General features: G+C 37.5%; 1 protein-coding gene across 1 annotated transcript in view; it reads left to right on the forward strand.

The window, feature by feature from the left end:
- Positions 1–266: 266 nt before the first annotated feature.
- GLDC (glycine decarboxylase) overlaps positions 267–25,051 on the forward strand; it is a 41,919-nt gene continuing 17,134 nt past the window's right edge. The window contains exons 1-8 of the mRNA XM_070938601.1: positions 267–628; positions 1,125–1,203; positions 15,437–15,572; positions 19,672–19,836; positions 20,973–21,050; positions 21,292–21,439; positions 22,154–22,350; positions 24,828–24,924. Coding sequence (XP_070794702.1) covers positions 326–628; positions 1,125–1,203; positions 15,437–15,572; positions 19,672–19,836; positions 20,973–21,050; positions 21,292–21,439; positions 22,154–22,350; positions 24,828–24,924 — 1,203 coding nt within the window. The 5' untranslated portion in view covers positions 267–325. The remainder of the gene's footprint in view (positions 629–1,124; positions 1,204–15,436; positions 15,573–19,671; positions 19,837–20,972; positions 21,051–21,291; positions 21,440–22,153; positions 22,351–24,827; positions 24,925–25,051) is intronic.

Raw genomic sequence — 25,051 nt, forward strand, 5'->3', positions numbered from 1 at the left:
ACTCTGGAGAAACAACTATGATAACGCCTGACTGCGAGGAGCTGGCTGATAGCCAGTTTCGCGTCGTTTGTTCTGTCCTGTCCCGTCCAATCCAGCCTTGGGAGGAGCGCGCATTGGCTGGCGAGGGGGCAGCCTCTCGGCAGGTGGCTTCGGCGGGGAGATCTGAGGCAGGGCGGGGCCAAAAGGCCCTCCCTTCGGCTGACGATCGGCTCGGGGGCTATAATAGGGTCGGGGGGCCTGAGGGGAAAGAGTTGCCGGCTGCCGTCTTCGAAGCGCAAACTAACTTTGCCCGGGCGAATTGGGGGGTCGTCGGCTTCTAGGCATCATGCAGTCTTGCGTCCAGTGGTGGGGGAGGCTGGTGGGTCGGGGGGCCAATCTGCACGGGCACCATGGCAGCGCCTGGGGAGGCAAGAAGCCGCCAGGCCGATGGGGACGCAGGGAGCAGCTGAGACTGGCTTGTGTGAGAAGAAGCAGTAGCAACCCCGGAGCGAGAGCCGCCGTCGCCGTGGCCACCGCCTCTTCCAGGCACATCGAGAAACTCCTGGGCAGCCACGATGACTTTTCCGAGCGACATATCGGTCCAGGGGACAAAGAGAAGCAAGAGATGCTGCAGACCGTCGGTCTGTCGGTGAGGAAACTCCACCTGAGCTACCTTTCTTTCTTTCTTTCTTTCTTTCTTTCTTTCTTTCTTTCTTTCTTTCTTTCTTTCTTTCCTTCCTTCCTTCCTTCCTTCCTTCCTTCCTTCCTTCCCTCCTTCCCTCCTTCCTTCCTCTCTTTCGCTCTCCCTTCCTTCCCTCCCTCCCCCCATAGTTTCTCTAACATTCCCTCTTTAGCTTTGCTTTGTCTTTGCATCCCTCTCCCTCCGAGTCACATCATCACATCCATACATCATTTTCTACCGTGTCACATCAACTGATCTCCATTCGAAAGGGACTGAGGAAGAATGTGAATTGAATTTCATAAAATCCCCTTTTTGTTAGTGAGAGGTTTAATGAACATTTCTCAAACCTTTTTTATTGTGCCTTACTATGCCTCACTTTAGCCTCTTTGATGATGAATCTTACAAGAAGTGGAGGTCTAAACTTGATTCTTATGATGCTTTGATGTATCCCTTGTATTTTTAGACAATTGATGAGTTGATCAATAGAACAATTCCTGCTAATATCCGTTTGCAACGGCCTCTGAAGATGGATGACCATATATGTAAGTGTCCTTTTCACGCAATTGTTATTATGGTTATGTGCCATGAAATTGGTGTTGACTCTTAACAACCACATGGGTGCTGTAAAAACCCAAATTAAAATCTCCTTCCCCCCCCCACCCTTGTGGGTAATCTACAGTAATTAACCACTAAAGAAAGGAAAATTACATTTTCTCATCTATACTAGATGCAGTTTTATGTTCATAACAAGATCTGATTGTGATTTCAGGTCTTCCAGTATAAATATACAAAGGCACTATGTTAGTCTTCAATGTTCTTATAATTATATCTAAATACAGTATCATGGAAATATTTATTGCTTCTAACTTATTGTTACAGAAAATTTTATTTAGGAAAACAGAGGAAGGGGCTTTTCAAAGTAAAATATGAGAGCTTTTAAAACAGATTTAAAAGAAACTATGAAAGAACTATAATGTAGCCATGTGTGGATTAAGTATTTCGGAAGTATATTTCTGAAATGTATTAATCTTCCTTTTACAGTACTGTTATTTGAATCACTTCTGGGCCCTAGGTATAGGTTCATTGTTATATGCATTCAAGATTGCCAGGTAGAAGGATAATATTTTAAATATATGTTGTTTAGAAATACCTGCACAAAAGACACTGCCTGTGTTGGGAGTTTGGATTTGAATACCTTAATCCAAATTATATGTTCTGGTGTATCTATTTCTGGTGTTATTGCAAATGTGATATACTAGCAACATTTAACCACAAAAGCTAGCTATATCTATCCAATTAATACTTGGATAAGAACATAGCCAGGAATCACAAAACTGTAGTTTAGTCTGGGAAATGAGAAAAAGGATGTTGCAAACCTTTTCTATATAGTTACAAAACCCTTTTATAAAGTTAGAGAGAAGTATAATGTTTTTCTAGAGCCACTAAAAGTTAAGTTGAGCTTGAGGGAATCTTTATCTTTTGGCTGTCCACAAACAATTCCAAAAATATGACTTAAGTTATATTTCAGAACATCTTCCTTCACTAAGTACAGAACACTTTTTCAAAACAATTAGAATACTTTTGATTGGAACGGAATTCATTTATACATAAAGTAATTTCTATGGGGAGAGGAAGAGAAAAACTTGGAAAACAATATTAACTCTTATTTGTAAAGTGCCTCCTATTCATAATGTGAAAATGCTCTCTTAACAAAGATTTCTTCCTGGCACTTATGACATAGGCTGATAAATTGAAGTTGTAGACAATAAGTACAATTGTATTGCGGCTTTTAGACCACTGTATTTCATGCAGCATAACTTGCTGGGTGTTTATTTTTGCTAATATTTTGGTATGTAACATATAAGGGATTTTCAGCCTCTTGTTATACTTTTGATGTAGCTCATCAGCAGTTTGAGGATAAACTTTAGGCCCTGCGGCTTTTGTCAAGTTCCTGGCTAGTTCAATCTGGTTCCTTTTGATGACATCACAGAACAGAAACTGCAACCAGAATGAAAGAGCCAGAGAGGTGATACAGTCAAAAGGGAAACACAAAGCAAAGAATCCATGTGTGATGAAAAATTACTGTATTTCTTAGTTTATTTGCATTTTTAAGCCAATATAGCTTTTAATTTTCTTAATAAGCTACCTTTCTTTTTGTGACTGAATAATCAGTAATCTCTGTCTGAAATATCTGGAATCTTCAAAATCAGGAAAATCAGAGTGTTAATATTTAAAGGAATATACCTAAATGACTTTCAAGAGAAACATAATTTAATTAACCCAGATAAAATACCTGCAATGTTAGGTCTTCCATATCAAGGTTGCAGAAATCCAAACATTTACTAGATGGTAGTAAAGAGATACAAATAATAATAGTAAAAATAAACTTAAAATGTTGTTGCCAATTGATCAAATGGATTTATGCTGACCAGATACAGTAGCATAGGAAATGTGTCTCAGCCAAACTATATATTGAGGCAATTTAGATACATCTTCCTAGCATAAAATACAGCCATTTCTATCAAACTGGGGGGAGGGGGGTGCATATCTAGTAAGCAGTGGAGCAAGTAGAAATTCCCAGATTTTATGTTACTTCAAAAAAAAAATAATAATAATGTGAAGAAATAATATAGCTTGCTTTGCTTCTGCTACTAGCTAAAGAAGTCAAGAAGAAATATAATGGTTTGTGGTAAGTAATGTATGGCTTAATATAACATGGTGTGGCCATCAAGAAGATGAGATGTATTTTATATATTTATAATATTTCTAAACCATGTTTACAGCCAAATTTCTTTCAGTCCTAAACTAGGCTTCCATATTATTAGCCAACAATCTTTGATCCCCTGAGATACCATTGGTACCTGCTAAATTAAACCTTGTTAAATTGTTGACATCTAAACCGGGATGGGCAACTGTGGCCCTTTTACAACTTGTGGACTTCAACTCCCAGAATTCCTGAGCCAGCTTGGCTGTATCAGGAATTCTGGGAGTTGAAGTCCACAGGTTGTAAAAGGGCCACAGTTGCCCACCCCTGATCTAAACTATTTTGCAAGAAGGTGCTTCTTGGTGCTTTCTGAGCTTGGTTGTTTTCTTGTAGATGTTTCATTACCCAACTAAGTAACATCATCAGTGCTGTAGATCAAGGACCCCATAGTTCAACTATGAATTACAAAAATTACAAATATTCTCTTCTATCGTTATTTTGCTAAATATACTAAGTATTTAAATGTGTGCATTTCCAGAGTATAAATGAAGTACAACCACCACGTCTTTTAAAACAATATATTTTAAGTTGTGAAAATCTCCCACTTTTTAGTTTCAGTTCTGGTCATTCTGTTTACATTGCAATTTCTGTCTTCCTTAACTAAATCGCACAACCAGTAGTTACTTAAATCCACTATATTTCAATACTACCCCAAAGGGACTTTTTTTGTCTCTATGCTTCAGCATTGTTTTGTCCCAGGCATGAGTCTTCTGTAATGCTTAATATAGATAGAGAGGACCAACCTGCATTTTAGCCTCTGCATTTTAGGCTAAGGTTAAATGAGTCTATATCAAATTAGTAACACCAAACATAATGTAGTTTCTTTGGCATTATATAAAATGAAGCTAATCGTGAGATTATCTGTTAGAGAAGATTAGCCATTTCATTTATTTGCAGTTTTCAGAGTTCACATATTCCATCTGGGTCAACTGGTCAGTTCTATGAATTAACTACCTTCTGTAACAGGTGGTGGTCTCATCAGGGATCCTATGATATGAAAGAGAAATTGGGAGTTTTGATAGGCACCCATTTTTGATGAAGCAATAGAATAAACACTATTGTCTCTTTCCAACAACATTGCTTGTTTGTATGACACTTTTCCTAGGATGGAGGTTACTTTGGCATTTAAATAATGCCAAGTAATAAATAATATTGAATTTTTCAGTACATCCATCTTGTGGGTTATGTTACTGAACATGGTGTACTTCTAGGTATCCCTGAGTCAGACTGATGAGAATAATGCATTGTAGAATAGTTTCAATTTCTACCTCTGATTAGTAGATCTCCTGGTCACCCAGATTCAACCTAGGCCCAGAGGCTGCTCACAGATGAACTACTTTTTATTACAGTGTGTGTAGCTAGGTTTTGTGCAGTAGCACAAAAGATCCATTAGACCTTGATGGGCCAATCTTTCACAAAGCATTCTATATAGCCATAATTAATTTAAATTTTAGATATTATCACTTCATGGTAATTTTACATGTTGTCGTATTTAATATAAATTTAATGTTTATATTATGATGTAATGTAGGCTGAATCCTGGACTTCACTTACAGATGTTAGGTTGTTTCATAACTGCATTTTAACTTTGTCTTAAGCTTTATTTTGTTTATCATCTACTAAAATAGATTAGTGAACAAATATATCCACAGAACACTCTGCTTGCGCTGGTCTGTCGGTAAACTAAATTGAAAAATTTGAAATTGAATGGTTGAAAAAAACTAGTATACATTTTCACCATATTTAGAAAAATTCTAGTATGTTGATGGACTTATGTGTTCCATTATGTCTGTAAAACCAAAAGCTGTATATGCAGAACATTAACTTCTGTTGAATGCTTCTGTGTCTTCAGCAAAACTTGTCAGCAGATTCCAGTTTTCCTTGAAAGTTGCATAGGAACCCTGCTTACTCAGTAATTGGGCCGGACTGTGGTCATATTACTTGTTTTCATGGAAGCTGAATGGTGGGTTTCATGTCTATAATACTTTATTCATCCGAGCTGCATAGTAGTACCCAGAATGAGAAATTATAATTTAGTTAATTACAGGGAGTCCTTGGTTACCAACAACAGTTGGGGCCAGAACTGCTATTGCTAAGCAATTGATAGTAAAGCACAACGACCATGCTACTTTAGTAACCTCAAGTTATGGCAATCCCTGTTGCTGTCATTAAATGATGACAATGTGGTTGGAAAGAGACTGGATAAGCTAGTGGGAGGAGTCAAGCAGGGAATTAGCCTGGAATTTCTACATTGGCATAAAATGGCAAAATCTGACACACACACACATTGTTGAACCTAGTCAAATCTAGTCCCGATGCAAACTGCCACTCTGAGAAGATTCCCAGGTTTGAACAATAAAATGGCTAATTAAAGTTTTCATGTGTGGATCTGATTCTTCAAGCCTGACACATGCAGGCTATTAAATGAGGACTTCACATAGCCATGACTTCCAACATCCTGCTAACTTCCCCATTTATTTTACTTATGGGAAGGCAGAAATCACAATCACATCATGTCAGGGATATTGTGATGGTCAGAACTCAGAAGACTCATTGTAAGTACCCCTCATTCAACACAGTGGGAAATTCAATGGTCACTGAACAGATGGATGTAAGCCAAGGACCACCTGTACGATAGATTTTTTTCCCATGTATTGTTATGAAATATCTCCAACTTATATGAGACATATGGTAAAAAAAAATTGTCAACATATAACAATTTTATTTTTTTAAAGAAAAGTTATTATCTGCTAATGTTTGGTTATTATATTTAGAAACTGACTGGTAATGCTAATGTGTTTTTAAAACTATATAGACTCTTGGGGAATATAGACATTTCTCCAGGTAAAAGTAACACCTTATTTCTGAAGATGCCAAAAGTTAACATTAGCCTGAATGTGCAGTACAGGTAGTCCTCGACTTATAACCATTCAATTAATGACTGCTCAAAGCTACAACAGCACTGAAAAAGTGAATCATGACTATTTTTCACACTTACAACCATTGCAGCATCTCAGGTCACGTGATCAAAATTTGGACACTTGACAACTGGCTCATATTTATGATGGTTGCAGTGTCCCAGTGCCATGTGGTCATATTTTGTGAACTTCTGACAAGCAAAATCAATTGGGAGGCCAGATTCCCTTAACAGCTGTGTTACTAAATTAACAACTGTAGTGATTCATTTAACAACTATGGCACAAAAATGGGGCCAAATTCATTTAATAACTATCTTGCATAGCAACAGAAATTTTGGGTTCAATTGTGGTTGTAAATTGAGGACTAGCTGTATTCCCTTTTCTCTCTCTCTCTCTCATTTTCAATTCTGATAGAGCAGTGCCAAAGATCTATGAGCAAAGTTAAGATCATTGCCTGTAATCATGTTATGCAATTCCTTCAGCTCATAATAATCAAGGTCAAAACAGGTGTTTATTAATCCAAATGAATTCTTAGCTGAAGTTGCTGAATAAATACTTAACTATTTCCAGAATAGTCAGTCTACTATATAGTACATTTTGTCTTCACTGCAGGAAGAAATGGGCTGAGTCAGGTGGCTAATTGCCAAGTATTTCATAATAAGTGTTTACACTCCTTTGGATTCAGTACATTGTTTACAGCTTTCTCCAAGTTGAGGCATAAAGGCCAATGTCTGTTCTATGATATGATAAATAACATCAAAAAAGATATCTTAAAACTTCATTTGAAGTTCCTATTAAATCCATCCAAAATATTATCTGGAACTGGTTTTGTTAAATCATTATTATACTGCTGCAAGCCAGATTCACTGAAACTTTTTTTTTCTTTTGAAGCAAAACATTAAAATATAGTAAACCAAAAAGAATTATAACTCTTGAATGGGCAAGATAGTGCACTCCAAGAGTTTTGGTCACAAATTACAAGTCCAAGGTGCCCTAAAATTGGGAGGTTTTGTGTTATGGGCAGAGTATTCACATAATCCATTTAGCAGATCCTGTCTTGTCATCTATTTCTGTCCAACAGTCTTTTAGCACTGGCTGAGATATCACCAGCATTTCTTAAATTATTTTTCTTAGGTGCTGATACCTAAGTTGCTTTGCAAGTTCTTAAGATTTATTTAATAATTAAAGAGTTCTAAAGGCTGCACATTCCAGACTATAAATGCAAAGCACTCATTTGTTAAAATGTTTTAAGTTGTGAAAATCTTTTCACTTTTCAGCTTTTCTTCTGTTTATTTTTTTTCTGTTCAGGATGTGCCCTTCCTGTTTCTATAACTGAAATATATAGTTTTAAAAGGTGAACTCTATCTCATTATGTCCCAAGGAGAATTCTTGCCCTCTGTGTCTCAGTATTATTTTGTTCCCAGCTTCTTATTTATTGCCTTATTATTTTATAAGATTTAATATACCAGTATTTTAACTTCTGTTGGCTAATGCTTGCTTGTGTATGTGTGAGAGAGAGCACACATGTACCTTTGAGTCTGTCTTGATTCATTGAGTCCCTGCAGTTTTTTTGGCAAGATTTCTCAAAACTGGTTTGCCATTGCCCATTTCTTATCACTAACATAGAAAAATTTACCCAGTTGCCTAGCTGCTTTTGTGCTTAAAGCAAGACTAGAATGCAGAGTCTCCTGGTGTCTAACCTAGTGCCTTTAACCACTACATTAAAATGACTCTTAGACGTAAATGATATTGGATCAAATTAATAGCACTAAATATTACCTACACCAGTTTCCTTCACATAACGTATAATGAAGCTAATGTTCAAGTTATCCATTATTGGTCATTGGCCATTTGTTGCTTCATTCATTTATTTCTAACTTTCAGAGTTCATTAATTTCAACTGGGAAGTTAGTCAGTAGTATGAAAATCGCATTCTGTATGTAACTGGAGGTGGTCTCATTAGAGATTCTTTGATATCTTGAAGGAGAGAGTTGGGAGTTTTTCTAGGCAATTCTCTAATGAAGCAGTGGAATCTAAACCAGTATGTTATAGAAATTGTATGTCTTTGATAATACATTTCCTAGGATGGAGGATACTTTAGCATCTTAAATATGTAAACCAGAATTTTCCAGTATTCCAAATCATGAGGAGGGGACATAATTGTAAGGAAGATTATATGGTCTGCTATTTTATATGTCTTTCAGGATAGAGGGTTAGTATTATGAATATAAATAAGTTACTATATTCACACATTTACAAAACAGTACATCCATCTTGTGGATTATGATACTGAACATGTAGTACATCCAGCTATCCCTGGGTCAGACTGATGAGAATTATGCATTGCAAAATGCTTGAGAGAGACCACATTTAGAAAAGTTCTGGTATATTAATGGACTCATGTTTCTTTATGTCTATTACACCACGAGTTGTAGATTCAGAACATTCACTTCTGTTGAATGCTTATGCAACTTTAGCAAAGCTAATCAGCAGATTCCAGCTTTCTTTGAAGATTGCATGGGAACTGGGCCTACTGCATGATTGGGCTGGACTGCCGTCCGTATTTGCTTTCATGGATTGAATGGAAGCTTTCATGTCTATAAAAAAATCCAAACTGCATTCTAAGATCCAAAAGGAGAAATTCTACGCGTAGTCCTTGACCTACGACCATTCATTGAGCAACTGTTTGAAATTACAAGAGTGCTGAACAAATGGTAATTACAACCATTCCTTAAGAGTTCTGGCTGTCCCAGAACCTCAGCAGTTATATGATTGCAATATGGGCACTTAGCAATTGGTTCACACTTATGACCAATTGCAGCACCCGTGATCGCATAATTGTCATTTGCAACCTTCCCTGTCGGCTTCCACAGACTGTCAATAGGGATGCAGCAGGGAAGATAGCAAATTGCTGGGGTGAATCTTCTCCGCACACCTTCCCTAAGCCCCTCTACACCTGCACTGCATTAGCCACTTCTGCATCCCTGCTCAACCTCCCAGGCCCTCACTGCATCTTTTGCTCACTCTCTGAATCCCTCACCAACTTATATTTGCACCCTCATTTACCCTACCTACCTGCACCCATGCCTCTTGCATATCCTCGCATATCTTTCATGACTCATGTCATTCCTCTCAAACACCTTCCCCAACCACTATCACACACCCACTCAGTCTCTTCCCCGCCTAGCAGCAGCCACTTACCTGGTTATCCGCCTGGAACTTTCAACTTCCTTCCAGCTTCTTTACTGACTTTGATTCTGGGAAGCCAGCAGAAAGTTGCTTTGCCTAATGACTGAGGGATCTAGTTAACAATGGCAACTGGCACTGCAGGGGATTGCCATCATTAAGTGAAGCAGTCACACTTTACAAATGCATCATTTGGCGACAGAACTTCCTATCCCAATTGCCATTGTAAGTCAAGGAACACTTGTAATCCAGTGTTAATTTAGTCTTTTCCATGAAGTTCTTAGAAATATTTCCAATATGGATGGGACATATGGTAAAAATAATTTTTGTTAATATTTAACAATTCTACCATTGTAAAAAAAAAAAAAAAAATAATTATTGGCTGCTGACACATGGAAACATACAGAAAATGAATGGTAATTATAATGTGTTTTAAAACTACTTAAGCTCTTATGAGAAATGGAGGGCATCTTTCCAGGGAAAAGTAACACCTTGTTTCTGGAGGTGCCTGAAAGTTAACATTGGACTGAATGTGCAGTATTCATTTTTTCTCCCTCTGACTTCTAATTCCGATAAGCAGTGCCAAAAGATCAATGAACTTTGTTCTTGGACACTAAGATTATTGCCTATGATCATGTTATGCAATTCCTTCTGCTGGGAAAAATAAGCAAGGTCAGAACAGGCATGTATTTAGCAAAAGGAATTGCCAGCTGAAGTTCCTGAATGATTAGCTAACTATTTCCGGCAAAGTGGACTTGCTGTAGTATGTTTTGTCGTAACTGCTGCCCTAGAAAATTAGGAGAAGTAGGCTGAGTTAGGTGGCTTATTGCCAAAGCCTTCTTAAAAGTGTTTACTGCTTTCTTGGATTTCAAGTTCTCAGTTCATTCAGTACACTGTTTACAGTTTCCTCCAAGTTGATGCATAATCAAAGGCCAATATCTATTCTATGATATGATAAATATTGCCTACAAAGGAATTTTAAATGTTTTGTACTTTAGCCTAGGCTACCTTTTTTCTGGCAAAAAATATATATATACATTTCTTTAAAACATTGTTTAATAGTCATTTGGAGTTCAAGTGCAATCCAAAAATTATCTGGATTAAAATTATTTTACTACATCAGTGTTATACTGCTGATGCCTGTGCCTCAGGATTCATTGAACCTTTTTCTTTTGAAACAAAAAGCTAAAATATAATACTCCCCCCCCCAAAAAAAAGAAAGAGAGTGTTAATTTTTGGGTGTAAGATGGTATGCTCCATTTTTGGCCACAAATGACAAGTTGTCTGCTATTGGTTGAGCTCACTAAAGCTGATGAGTCTTAAAGCACAAAACTCTGGAGGCATAAAATTATATTAACATTAGCGCAAAAGTAGAAGGAACTGATTAGTTGTGTAATCGTTATCTTAAGAGATAAATCACTAGGCAACAGCTGTGTTGTAACACTGGTACAGAATTAATGTACTATTAATATGAGTCCAGTAGTACAAAAAGGTACAAGAGAGTCCAAAATGATTACCACAAGAAAACATTTAGGATAAGGATTCCAAATGCACGCATATCAAAATACTGATAAATCATCTTCCAGAATAGATTAAATGATGCATTGGTGGTTTACTAGTTTGATCAATATATCAAACTAAATTATTTGCATAGTTCCCATTATACAGGCTATTTCACATTTCCGTGCAGCTATTCTTGTCTGTGTCACTCTTTGGAAATATGTATTTGTGAAATCTGGCCTTCATCACAATTTCAAATCAATTTTCTGCTTTTTTTTTTAAAGTCAGTTATCTGCCACATCTGTCACAATACAGATACAGTCTTTGAACTATGGATTTCTCCTTGTAGTGTAATCCTTGAAATTTGTGTTGGTGGCAAGCTATTTATTGATAAGCTAGATAGATCCTGCCATTCAAGAAAAATAAATCCTGTCATGTTTGGTAAAATGACCACCCAGGTTATTTACTGCCTGTATGAGGAGGATCTCACTTCCAAGAATTTAAAGTCTTTAGTGTTTCCATTAATTTATTTTTTTTCTCCCCAGGGCTACCCGTTCCTTCCACATCCCCCATCACAGGTTGAGAGGATTCCCTTTGGTTTAGGTTTAGGTTTATTTGATTTGTATACCGCCCTACTCCCGAAGGACTCAGGGCGGTGAACAGCCAACAATAAAAGACATAAATACAAAAAATTTAAAAACCAGATAAAATCAAATTAAATCATTTTGGCCCAGACAGATTAAAACACCCCAATAATTTAAAAACAGATTAAAATTTACATATTTAAAAAGGGAAGGAATTAGGCCAAGCCCGCCTGATGGAATAAAAAGGTCTTCACAGCACGGCGGAAGGAGCGCAGATCCGGGATCCTCCGTATCTCCGGGGGGAGCTCATTCCAGACGGTAGGTGCCCCCACAGAGAAGGCTCTCCCCCGAGGGGCCGCCAGTCGACACTGTTTGGCTGACGGCACCCGGAGGAGTCCCTCTCTATGAGAGCGTACTGGCCGGTGGGAGGCTATTGGTGGTAGTAGGCAGTCCCGTAAATAACCAGGTCCTAAGCCATGGAGCGCTTTAAAGGTGGTATACAAAGGAAGTGTCTGTCTTTACATTAGGATTTCCCATTTTCTCAGTGTTATAGGATTTCCCATTTCCTCAATGTTATATTAACATATTTATTTCCATCATTGACTAGTACATGTTTCCTATGCATAATTTATGCCATCTTGGGAACATAAACACTCCTACTTACCTCTAAACATGTATATTAGAATAGTCAGGGGTACCCACAGGGTGTGATAAAAAAATCAAGATGGCAGCAGATGGCATTTTGACAGGGCAATCAAAATCCTGGTAGTTTTTCATGTTCATCGCACAAGGGTGCCCACACATTTGAAAAAAAACAGGAGGAACTTCGAGCATAACATCACAGCCACCACCTTAACTTTCTTTGCCACACTCTGCAGATGCCCAGGGAATAATGATGACAGATAATAATTTTAAGGGTTAAAATAAAGACCAGACCATTACTAGCCATGATTCATAACAAGGTTCATATCTCATCAGACCTTCTCATTTATACTGCTTATATAAATCTAAGTATTGCTGCATGGTGTTTTTTTTTTTTTCCTGAATTCAGGTCATGTTTGTATAGGACAGTTCCTTTAATTCTCCTAACAGTATCCAGGCATAAGCAGGCATTAGGAGCCCAGAGATACTGATGCAGTGGTCAATGTCCTGGTTCAAGAAGAAAAAGAATGATGTCTTAGAAAGGCTCATAGAGGAAAATGGCAACCAGTTTAGATAGGAATACAAATTATCACAACAAATAATTTAGATTGATCAAGATGGTCTATTCTGCTTCAAAGATGATCATTTTGAAGCCATTAGTCATGAATCGCAACAAATACCCAAGAATGGAGACAAAAGAATAAGCAGCTTAAATCAATGGTCAAATGGTTTATAAATGACCAGTTCATTCATTAAAAAAAAAAAAAGATATAGCAAGAGAGCCATGGACAGTGTTGCAAAGTCTGTTTGAACATGAATGTTTAAACAGCAAGCCATGCCTGTTCTGCGAGTAATTTAAATGAGGGTCAAGAAGAAACAGGAAAGACATGAGAGTTTGAATTCTTTGAATGTTATCTTCACTAACACTAACCTTTTGGAAAAGACCAGAGATGGATCTGACATTAAAATATATCAAAAGCTGATCAAGAGCAGGGATGGGGGAATATCCATAGGAGGGCTTTGTGCAAAGTCAGAAGCACTATCCCCTTTCATCCCAGAATGTTGGCTCCAGGTAAGGACTCAGTCTCTTAACTGCAACCCGTCTGTGATGCATTTGAAACCACGTAAAAATAGTCCAGATACTGGGCTACTTTGGAAAAGACAAAGCAATGATAGCCAAACTAATAGCAAATCAACTGGAAAGTTTCCAATAATCAATAAAGATAATTAGGTCCTTCTATATATTGGCATGGTGACCAGATCAGACAATGCATGCTACTATTGTGCAGAAGAACTAACAGCTGCTACAATTAAAAGTTATATGGAATATTTTAAAGCCAAATTGCTAGAAACCCCAACTTAAAATGTGCTGGATCTGCAGATTTACATTTCTCAAAGCTATTTTGCCATTGTGCTCTGATGAAATTTGCCAAGTTCTTCTTTAGATATTCTAACAATTAGAATCCTGAGAGCTATTGTTTCACTTCAGCTATTATTTATTAACAGTTGTAAATTAACATTTCCTGAAATTCTTTCAGGAAAAGCAGTATTATCCAAAATATCCTCCTTTATTTCTGTACAACAGTTTTATTATCCAAGAAACAGGATTTGTTTTATCATTTACTATAAAGGTAGAAAAAAGATTTGGCATTGATGTTCATATTCCTTTGTAGAATAGACACTGATTAACTTGCAAACATTTCCAGAATATGTATTTGGGATATTAATTCTGCAATACTACCCTGTCATCATACAGTTTTTTAAAACTATCATTTGTTTAAAGATAACTTGCAGCTGTTCATGAATGCTAAGCCTAGTGATATTCAACCATGTGCTGAGGGATTTCTTCTGTGCATTCAGTGTAAATCTGTATAATTTTATATTCCTCTCACTTTAAGCAGCACAAGGATATTATTGGAATTATGGCAAAGCCTAATTCCAATTTGATTAGGAATTAGGGTTCAAAGAGATTTGATCATCATTGGAAAGGCTACCAATATGACTGATTTCTCAGATGACTGGTTTTTTTCTCAGTATATTTTCAAGGGCAGAATCCATGGGAAATCTAACCTTCCCAGCAAAATATATGGAATTGTCCTCAGACTGAAAGCAGCACATTATATTTTTAATATAACTTTTTCTGTGTAGTTTAACAAAAGTTAGCCCTCATACTCCACACATTAGTTCAGCATGATGCTGTTGTAATGTGATTGATTCACTTTTAGTTCACAAGATGTCCAAATCCACACAAAGAAAAACTTCATAATAGACTCCATAATGAATGGGGCTATGTGTTAAGGTTAGCTATATATGAGTATAAATTTTATTTATTGATTTATTAGGTAAATATCCTACCTTTGAGACAGCATGTATAGCATTCTAGAATTTGACTTTCCTTGAGTTTCATCCATTCCTTAATGACTGTGCCACATGAAATCCAGGAAATAAAATCAGTTTACCAATTAAGTAAAATTAAATCAATAAAGCATTTTTCTCCAGATTACACTTTTCATAGATGTGGGGGATGTGCTGAAAGACTTGTGAAGTTTTTGACATAACAAGCTGTGTTATTGGGGGCAGTTAAATTCTAGTTCAACCAGCACAGTTTATGAGGTGACTTTGTACTCTCACCCTAATGTGCCACCCAGGATTCTTGCTGTGAGAGAAAATAGGAGAAAAGGGCATTACAAAGACGTGATTTATGTCAAACAGACATAAAGAAGCAGTGTGAAATGAAAGAACTTGCTTAAACATCTCAAGTGAGATAAAATAGTTGGTTTGCTTTTTATTGGTGCAAGGAAACTATGTGATTTATGTGAGAATGCAGATAAAATAAATATAGCTCCTTTAAAAAGGTAGTTAAATATTTTAAGTATACTTTTGACCTCAAAAAACTCTTGAAAATGATGTTGTTACACTACTCCTCATAAAGAATAAATGTAACTGAAAAGTTCTGTGTAAATTATAATAATTGTGAATAATCAGCCATTTCTATAAATTTCAAAATGAGAAACAGGCAAAATAAGCAGACAGTTGAAAATGAAGGAACAGGGAGTCAACTCACGTTGCTGACCACTATAATGTATATTCTCATGAAAATAGGTTAACTGGTGCAAAAAGCTTGACATGTTTAACCTTTATTGAAATTTTCACAGAATATTTTCTACACATTTCTTTCTAGGCGAAAATGAAATTCTTGAAACTTTAAACAGTATTGCCAGCAAGAATAAAATCTGGAGATCTTATATTGGCATGGGTTATTATAACTGCTCAGTCCCTCCAGCCATTTCAAGGAATTTGTTGGAGAATGCTGGATGGTAATGTACCATTTTTATTATTATACACACACACACACACACACACACACACACACACACACAGAGAGAGAGAGAGAGAGAGAGAGAGAGAGAGAGAGATTCCATTGTCCATGCCAATATGCTGGAGAACTTTTGAACACCACAGTTCTAATTTACAGTGGTTCAAAAGAGGTCCTGAGAGAAAAGACTACTATTAAAAAAATAAAAATTATCTTTATATTTGCTATTTTCCTAGCTATAATGTAAAATCAGAAGTTACATAAGTAATCCTTTTAATACATTAATTCATTTATATAAAAATTATAGATTGTGTAAGAATCTTGCTGTTACCTCCCAGAGTATTTCTATATGTATGGCAGTGTTAGAAGTGACCATAGCACATAAAGCTCTTTTCTTGATATGTGCAGAGTATAAAAATTACAAATATTGAGAGATGAAAATGCTTGTTGTACCTCTTCCTATGGAGTCTAGTGTGAGAGCTACACATCACTAAGGCTGCAATGAAGTTTAGAGTACAGGCAGTGCTTGATTACAACAGTTCATTTAGTGACCGTTCGAATTTACAATGGCCCTGAAAAAAGTGATTTATGACCATTTTTCACACTTATAACCATTGCAGCATCCCCATGTGATCAAAATTCAGATGCTTGCCAACTGAGCCATATTTATGATACTTGCAGTGACCTGGGATTGTGTGATTAGCCTTTTGCACCTTCTGACAAGCAAAGACAATGGGGAAGCCAGATTCACTTAACAACCATGTTACTAACTTAACGACTGCAGTGATTCACTTAACAACCATGGCAAGCACGGCCGTAAAATGGGGCAAAACTCACTTAATAACTGTCTCACTTAGCAACATAAATTTTGGGCTCAATTGTAGTCGTAACTCGAGGACTACCTGTGCATGATTTGTTTCCCAAACCAGAAGGGCGATTCTGCCTGGGAAGAAAGCCTGTTGTGATATGCTCCGTAATTCTTTCCAGCCCCAAAAAAGCAGCCATCATAGATAGTGAGGCAGCTCGCCCCACCTTTTGTCTCCCTCTCTCCTTCTTGAAGACAAGGCGCCATTCCCCTGGTGGATTCAAGGGATGGTTTTGCCCCTCGACTACATTTTTTTTCCTTGCTACAAAACAAAAGCAGCAAGGCCTGTAGGGAAGGGGGGCTGTTGGGCAGACTGGAATGTCAGTGTTTGCATGCTCCAATTAGTCAGCTGGCAGGAACTGTGGCAATATTGAGCTTCTTGGGAGAAGGTGCAAATGTGAATCTGAGAGTTTGGTATATAAAAATATTGATGGTGTGTGTGGAAGTTCTTGTACACTGCTATTAAGTGACAAAGGTGCCTCTGTGCCCAGCTCAGGAGGACAATTTCAGACAAACAAAGGTGCAACTCTTCCACCCAATCCTCCTCCTTTTTGCCAAGCATAATAGGCAGAGGGAGGAACTAATACAACTGTCAGTTGGTTAAAGATTTTTATCAGCTTTTGATGATTGATTCCTTTATTTCAATTGTACAGATCGGACTGTAAAGGTCACGGTGTTAAGCAAAATAAGCTTATTTTGTTTTGAGGAGATTTACAGAAGAGTTACATCAGATATCTCATTTGTAGGCACAGTCTGTTCTCTGCTATTAGCTTTATTCTAGTAATTGTTTCTCAAATTGGAATTACTTCAAATATTAGGATCTACAAAGCATTTCTAATTTTCATTGCGATTGGCCCTGAGGTCAGATGCCATTACAATTTTCAAAACAAGTTGATTCAGCTTTTTTTTAAAAAGGTGTTTGTTGGCACAACATAGGTTATATACCAGCAGTGAAATCTATTTACCTTCGCTACCAACTTGGGAACGGGAGTGCAGGGGAGCATGCACATGCTATATGCACCTCTTCTGCGCATGCACAGAGCCTTCTGCGCATGCACAGAGGGTAAAATGAAACGTAATGACGTGGGTGAAGCTGCCCGCCGCCAGCGCTACTGGTTCGTGTAAACCAGATAGATCCAGCTGGATTTCACCACTGTTATACAGTCATAATTAGAAACAAGAAGTTACAATAGTTGAAATCCTAAGTCACAAAATAGGGCCACCAGTCTCTTTGCCAGCTTGAATGCATACAAGAGAAAGATTCTGACCTATTTCTTACAACGTTCTCCCATTTTAAGACAATCGTCCCATTTTAAATCTTTGCCTTTACCTGTACTGGAGGCCCAGTTAACACAAGCAATAGTCCTTCTGGAGGATGTCCTGTTTTGGTTGTTGATAAGTGAAATTCACATGAAACTCAGCAGTGCAAAAGAATTATACTTAGAAGAAAGATAACAGAATAAAGGACAGCCATTGGCTGTTCAGGGCGTTGTTTTTCTTAACGAGAATAGATTTCCTCTCATGATATCACATTATTACAGTTGTGTTGTTAAAAAAACGAAAGATTATAGGTGTTCTTTAAGTTATTCCGAGCTGTTGTTTTTATTTATATACAGTGAAAAGAACAGGAAAAGCTTATTCTACAAACAAAAATAGCTTGGCTCAATAACCTACAAACAATTGTTAATGGCATAATGTTATGGGGCTGTGTTAGACTGAGCAACCTAGTTGTGCCTGGGTTTCTGAATGACTTCAGACTGTGTTGCCCTAGAAACTGAGCTAATTTAGTAAGTGATGTGACATGAACATAAATGAATGGGCAGAGAATTGAAAATATGCTTGGCTTCTTGAGGGACTCGACTCTTAGTCTAGACTTAACCCTAAAAACCCAGTTTACCTTCAGTCTTTATTGCTTGTGCAGTATTTATTTTTCTTGTGCTATATTTAATGTACACTGCACAATTTTTATCAGTTCTGCAATAATAGTGTGGTCTGTGCAGTAATATTTCATGGGAAAATTGTTAAGACATAGTTCCACATTATTTAAATTGAGGTGTCATTAGGAGGGTTAATTTTTACTCTCAGATCCTGGATAGTTAGTTTAAGTCCATCTTAACTAGGGCAGTGAAGAGATCTAGGTTCAAAGGGGAATATTTGAGGGCATGCATATACTTTCTGTGAAGAATACCTTAAAGCAGCAGTGTCCATCCCTGGTCCTTCACAGCTAATGTACAACCTCATGTGGTTTACAGTGTTCCTAACAGATATAGTACCACACACAACCATATCACCTACTGTGTTTTCTCTATACTGCTTTCAATGTTTTTTTTAAATTAATATGCTTTAACCTGCAATCACTACCACCTCGATGACAATAAAGATTCTGAATTAGTACTCCAATAGTACCCAAATATAACCAATACCATCTGTGTTTTGTGTGTATATGTGCTTTCAAAGGAAATAAAAAATTAAAAGGTTTGAATAAATAAATCAGGATTTTTTTACTACTCTACTATTGTAGTAAGGGCTAGTAAATCAATCAACAGTAATTTAAGCTATAATACATTGTTTTTTAATATGCAAAATTAATATTTTTAATTTTATGTATCTTATCCTCACAGTAATAATGCTGTGATCTTGGACTAATAGAGAATACTTGGCCCTTAAATTCAGAGGGTGTCTTCTGTTCAGCAACATAATTATTAGAATTATTAAGCTTCATGTGTACCTTCTGTTGGCCCTTCGAAATGTCAATTATATTTGTAACACTTTTGTCAATAGATGTTAAATATTTCTCCATCCCTTTGAGAGTGACTGCTAGGTAATATTAGAAATACAGGAAGTCCTTGATTTACGATCATTTGTTTAGTGACTGAAGTTACACCACCACTCAAAAAAGTGACATGACCGTTTTTCACACTTAGAACTGTTGTAGTATCCTTGTGGTCACATGATCAAAATGTGTATGCTTGCCAACTGGCATGTATTTATGACGGTTACAGTTTTCTGGAATAATATGATCACACTTTGCAACTTTCTGACAAGCAAAATCAAGAGGAAAATCAGATTCACTTAACAACTAAGTTACTAACTTGACAACTGCAGTCTGTCACTTAACAGTGGCAAGAAAGGTTGTAATATGGGGCAAAACTCACTCACAGGATTATCTGTATGGTTCTGTAGCATTCTTTAAGTGGGGAAAAGCTTAATGGGGAAAATGTGTTGCTTTTAATAGGGTGACTCAGTATACCCCTTATCAGCCAGAAGTCTCCCAGGGCAGGCTGGAGAGCTTGTTGAATTATCAGACAATGGTGTGTGATCTCACCAGGATGGATGTGGCTAATGCCTCTTTGCTGGATGAAGGAACAGCAGCAGCAGAAGCCATGCAGTTGTGTCACAGGTAACAACCTCAGATCATAAGACTGCTTTTGGAGGATGTAAAGTTCCTCAGAACTTTAGTGTTGGGGGTAAGACTGTCCACAAGGCACAATGTTGTCAAAAAACAAAAGTCAAGATACACATAAAAACAGGTGAAGTTTTGATCACAGCATCCTGGCTGCCATCTTGAGTTTTTCCTCACAACCTGCAGACACCCTTGAATATGTAATTATATGGAAGAGACTGAAAACAGTCCATAGGCTTATATTCTAAATCAGGTGTGTCCATCCTTGTCAACTTTAAGACCAGAGGTGGGTTTCAGCAGGTTCTGACCAGTTCTGGAGAACCGGTAATGGAAATTTTGAGTAGTTCAGAGAACCGGTAAATACCACCTCTGACTGGCCCCACCCCCATCTATTCTACTACCTCCCAAGTCCCAGCTGATCAGGAGGAAATGGGGATTTTGCAGTAACCTTCCCCTTCCACCCTTACCAAGCCACGCCCACCAAGCCATACCACGCCCACCAAGCCACACCCACAAAACCGGTAGTAAAAAATTTTGAAACCCACCACTGCTTTAAGACCTGTGGACTTCAACTCCCATGAGTTCCCCATGCTGCCTAAGGAATTCTTGAAGTCTACAGTCTTAAAGTTGACAAGCTTGGATACCTTTGATCTAAATGATAACATAAGAGAGAAACACCAAAGGAAGATGTAATATTTGCAGAGTGGCCATTGATAATTTGTGGGAAGCCATATTTCTTGGCAAATAATGTATGAGGTAATATTTTTTTCCTCGGTTCCCTCCATTCCCAACATCTGTTGTTCAGAGATATAGGAACAGAATACGCTGTTTGATTAACACAATTCATCACCCCTGTTAAAGGCAGCAATTTATGTAATCCACTCAGAATTCATAACAAAATCATGACTTACTTCGTAGTCATTTCCCTTTTGTGGACTTTGGTAGATTGTGGGCTTGTTTCCTTTTCCAAAGTTCCTGGGAATAGAAATTTGAATTTTAGATCAGAAGATGTCAAAGCCAATTAAAAACAAGATTTTTGTCTGTTTAATAACAAGCAGTGGAAACTTACCAGTTTAGAGTGAACTTTTTATGACCCATTCTGAAGTAATTTTATTGTTTTCTCCTTCCAACAGGCATAATAAGAGAAAAAAGTTTTATGTCGACATCAGATGCCATCCTCAGACGATAGCTGTGGTGCAGACCAGAGCAAAGTAAAGATTGATTTAGATCTTTAAAAAAAATTAAAAGACCAATCTGCTTGAAATTCTTTTATAATGTAATCTGTTTTAATAAAATTGACTATTGCTTTATTTGAAACAATTTCAATTCAAGGCGATCAAGCTGACCTTTAACTCTGCATTTAATATTCTTGCGTAAGTTTCTTTTTCTTTTTAAAATCGTATTTGCTATTGGGAAATGACTTTGTCTTGGTATGTCATTATTGCTTTCCAGATACACTGGCATAAATGTAGAGTTGAAGCTACCTCATGAGATGGATTTCAGCGGTAAAGATGTCAGTGGTGTCTTGTTCCAGTACCCAGACACTGAGGGGAAGATAGAAGACTTTACAGGCTTGGTTGATCAAGCCCATCAGAACGGGGTAATTGAAGCAATAAGAATATTTCCAACCTCCATGTTTATGTCTGGCAGTGTAAATGTACCTTAGGTCAATGTCAGCTTTTCCAATCTAGTAAGTTATCATAGCATTTCTGTACCCCCACAAAACTCCCAATCTCCATTGGATCACAATAGAGGTAACTATCTGTGAAGGTAGTCCTCAACTAACAACTACCTTGTGTCGTAATCATTTGAAGTTACAACGGTGCTGGAAAAATAACGTTATGCATTTATGGCAGTCATGTGATCGCCATTACAATCAATACGCATTGTTCTGGGAACAACTCCCATGGTTATCTAAATCAGCAGTTCCACAACCTTTCTGGCTTTGCGGACTGGCAGCGTGAGGGAGAGAGCTGCACACCTCCTCATCCACCACTTCCACCGTTTGGTTCCAGCTGTGGCCCAGGGGTTGAGGACCCCTGATCTACATGGCGTCTTGGGAAGCTTGGAGCCCCGATGGGGGCGCCTCACTTCAGAGATGGCTAGTAGACTAGTACAAGATCTCACCTCCATCCCATCGATGCATCGGTTTTTATCCATTTTTATCTTAATTTACATTTTTTGCTTTTAATGTCTAAACGTTTTAATCCTATAATTGTTTTATTCTGTTATTTATAATATTGTAAGATGCCTAAATATGCACGGCATACAAAATGTAATAAACAAACAAACATATTGGCTTCTCTTGTATCAGAGCCTGGCCTGCTGTGCCACCGATCTCCTTGCCCTATGCATCTTGCGGCCTCCAGGAGAATTTGGAGTTGATGTTGCTTTAGGCAATTCCCAGAGGTTTGGGGTGCCTCTTGGGTATGGAGGACCACATGCTGCCTTTTTTGCGGTCAAAGAGAATCTGGTGCGAATGATGCCTGGAAGGATGGTGGGAGTTACAAGGTAGGTTCATTTTCTGTTGAAAATCTGAATCCATGTTCTTCTAAGTTCTGAAGGAATTATACATGGACTGTGAAAAGTTCCAATCTTCTTATGTATTTTCTTCTTTCTAGAGAGTATGGAGTTGTTGTTTTTTGCTTCATATCTTTGGCTGATTTTAGATCATACAGGCAGTCCTCGATTTACAATAGTTCCTTTAGTGACCCTTCAAACAGTACTGAAAAAAAGTGATTTGTGACCATTTTTCACACTTACGATCATTGTGGCATCCTCATGGTCACGTGATCTAAATTCAAATGCTTGGCAACTGACCCATATTTATGACGGTTGCATTGTCCTGGGCTCATGTGGTCATCTTTTGTGACCTGAGAAGCAAAGTCAATAGGGAAGCCAGATTCACTTTAAGACCATGTTACTAACATAATAACTGCCGTGATTCAGTTAAAAACTGTTGCAAGAAAGGTCATAAAATAGGACAAAACTCACTAAACAACTGTCTTGCTTAGCAACAGAAATTTGGGCAGCTCAATTGTGCTCAACAGCTCAATTGTGGTCATATGTCGAGGACTTCCTATTGTGGTCGTAAATCGAGGACTTTTAATTCTAGAAGATTAATTCCCCTATAATTACTCTTCTAAAACTAAATCATGCTACTGAAATACATGCTTAATATCCAGTTTACTTCCGTACCTACCCGTCCACAAATTTATGCGCATATATACTTAACTGCATACTGAAAATGTCAGGGAATTGCGCAGCAGCTGTCCAGATGAAGCCGGAGACACTAACACAAACTTGTAGTCTTTTATATATATAAATATATTTAACATTCAGATTTACATCAGTCTCTGTCACCATCCAGAAAGCAAAAAAACACAAGATAGTCAGGAACACAGGAACATCTTGAGGTAAATTAAACAGTATATAGGACACATACAAGAAAAAGGGAGGGGGAAAAAGGGAAACACCCCCTTTATACTTACGCCAACCAATCATAGCGTAGATTGCCTCACACATGAGTCAGCACTCTCTAACTAATCAACTCCAACTGTGCTTTGGCCTACTGTATACTTTACTGTTCCTAAAGCTACTAAATTCAATACCCGAACGGAAAATGAATCTGTCCTGAAGTAAAAATGGAAGAGGTGCCATTAAAGTAATAATGTTGCTGTATGTCAAACACAAAGAATTCCAGGACCTATAATAAAATAGTCTGAGGAATCCCTTTGGTTTGAGGTTAAAAATAAAACATCTTGTTTTTCCGCCATAATTAAGGCAGATATAAAAAAAATGCTTGCAGAGGAAAAAATAAGTGAGCAGGAGCCCAGCAATTGCCAGTTCAGGGTTCCTTTGCACACCGAAAGGCTTCGGTGTCTTCTCTCGAAAGTTCGTTTCTCTGCATGTGTCTCTTCCCGCACACTTGATAGTTCCCTTCTTTTCAACATGTGGGTTGATGAAAAAGGACAATTGTGGAGGACATCACTGTCCAGTCCAAGCTTGTTAGTTTCCCAAGTGCGCCTAGTTAGCCAATGTGTAACACTGTGTCCAGCAAGGCTCTTATGTTCTTAATGGGAGCTCTATATCCATAGTGTTGTAAGTTTCCAGAACTCTAGGTAAGGTCAGAATGTATTTATCACAGATAGAATGCTCATTGTCCTTTCCTAAAGGACCTTATATAGTATATCCTCTGTTTCCAGCATGTTGCCTCAAGACAACAATGTGTGTGTGTGTGGACATGTTCGTTGGTTCACCATGCATTCTGACTTTCCTAATTTTAACTTTCCTTAAGCACTCTTCAATATCTGAACGAGATATTAAATTGATAGAAAGCAAAGCACCAGCTTCAAGCATAATCCAGGTTTCCAACAATGCCTTTGAATCCCCAACTAAATTCTAAAGTGATTAATACAATGGACTCTAGCCCCAAGTTGCTTCAGCCTTTTGATATATGTGATATTTTGTGACTGGCAACTGATGTTTGTCCATGGCATGTTCTCAAAAATGTAAAAAAGAAAAGAAAAAGGGCCACTAGATTTGGGATGCAGGAATTCTGAACACCACTTGATGCAGCAACAAGTCATGATTTTCTGTATTTCTTTGCTGCCATCTAGCGGCAATTCAAATCTATGTATCCCAGATCTGGTACTTGTTCTAAAAAAAGTTAGGAATCCTTAGTTTGAATTGAGGATTGCATTGTCCATGATGGCATAGCTGAGTAGCCTCTTTGCAGTGCCTTGTTTCATAAACATGCAATTTGTCAAACCATAGTATTGCATCAGGTAGCAATACTATAGCAAAAGGAAACTGCCTTGATTCAGGAATAATTTAGAGAGTTTCATATTCTAAATTATTCATTTTACTATATGTTTTATTTTACCAAAAATATTATTAATCGTTTTTTTTTTGTTAACAAAACCAAATAGCCTTTGTCTATTTAAATCAAAGAAAGTAATATATTTTTCCTTTGTGTATGTTTTAAGAGATGCTAATGGAAAAGAAGTATACCGACTTGCGTTGCAAACCAGAGAACAGCACATCAGGAGAGATAAAGCTACTAGCAATATCTGTACAGCGCAAGTGAGTTTTTCTTCAATCACTGATTATACCGTGTTTCCCCAAAAATAAGACCCTGTCTTATATTTTTTTGAACCCTGAAATAAATGCTTGGCTTATTGCCATGCGCTCAAAAGTCCGATTGGGCTTT

This window comes from Pituophis catenifer, unplaced genomic scaffold (assembly GCF_029215685.1).
Source record: "Pituophis catenifer annectens isolate HBS135680 unplaced genomic scaffold, rPitCat1.0.hap2 SCAF_2, whole genome shotgun sequence".
In the NCBI taxonomy this organism is placed as follows: Eukaryota; Metazoa; Chordata; class Lepidosauria; order Squamata; family Colubridae; genus Pituophis; species Pituophis catenifer.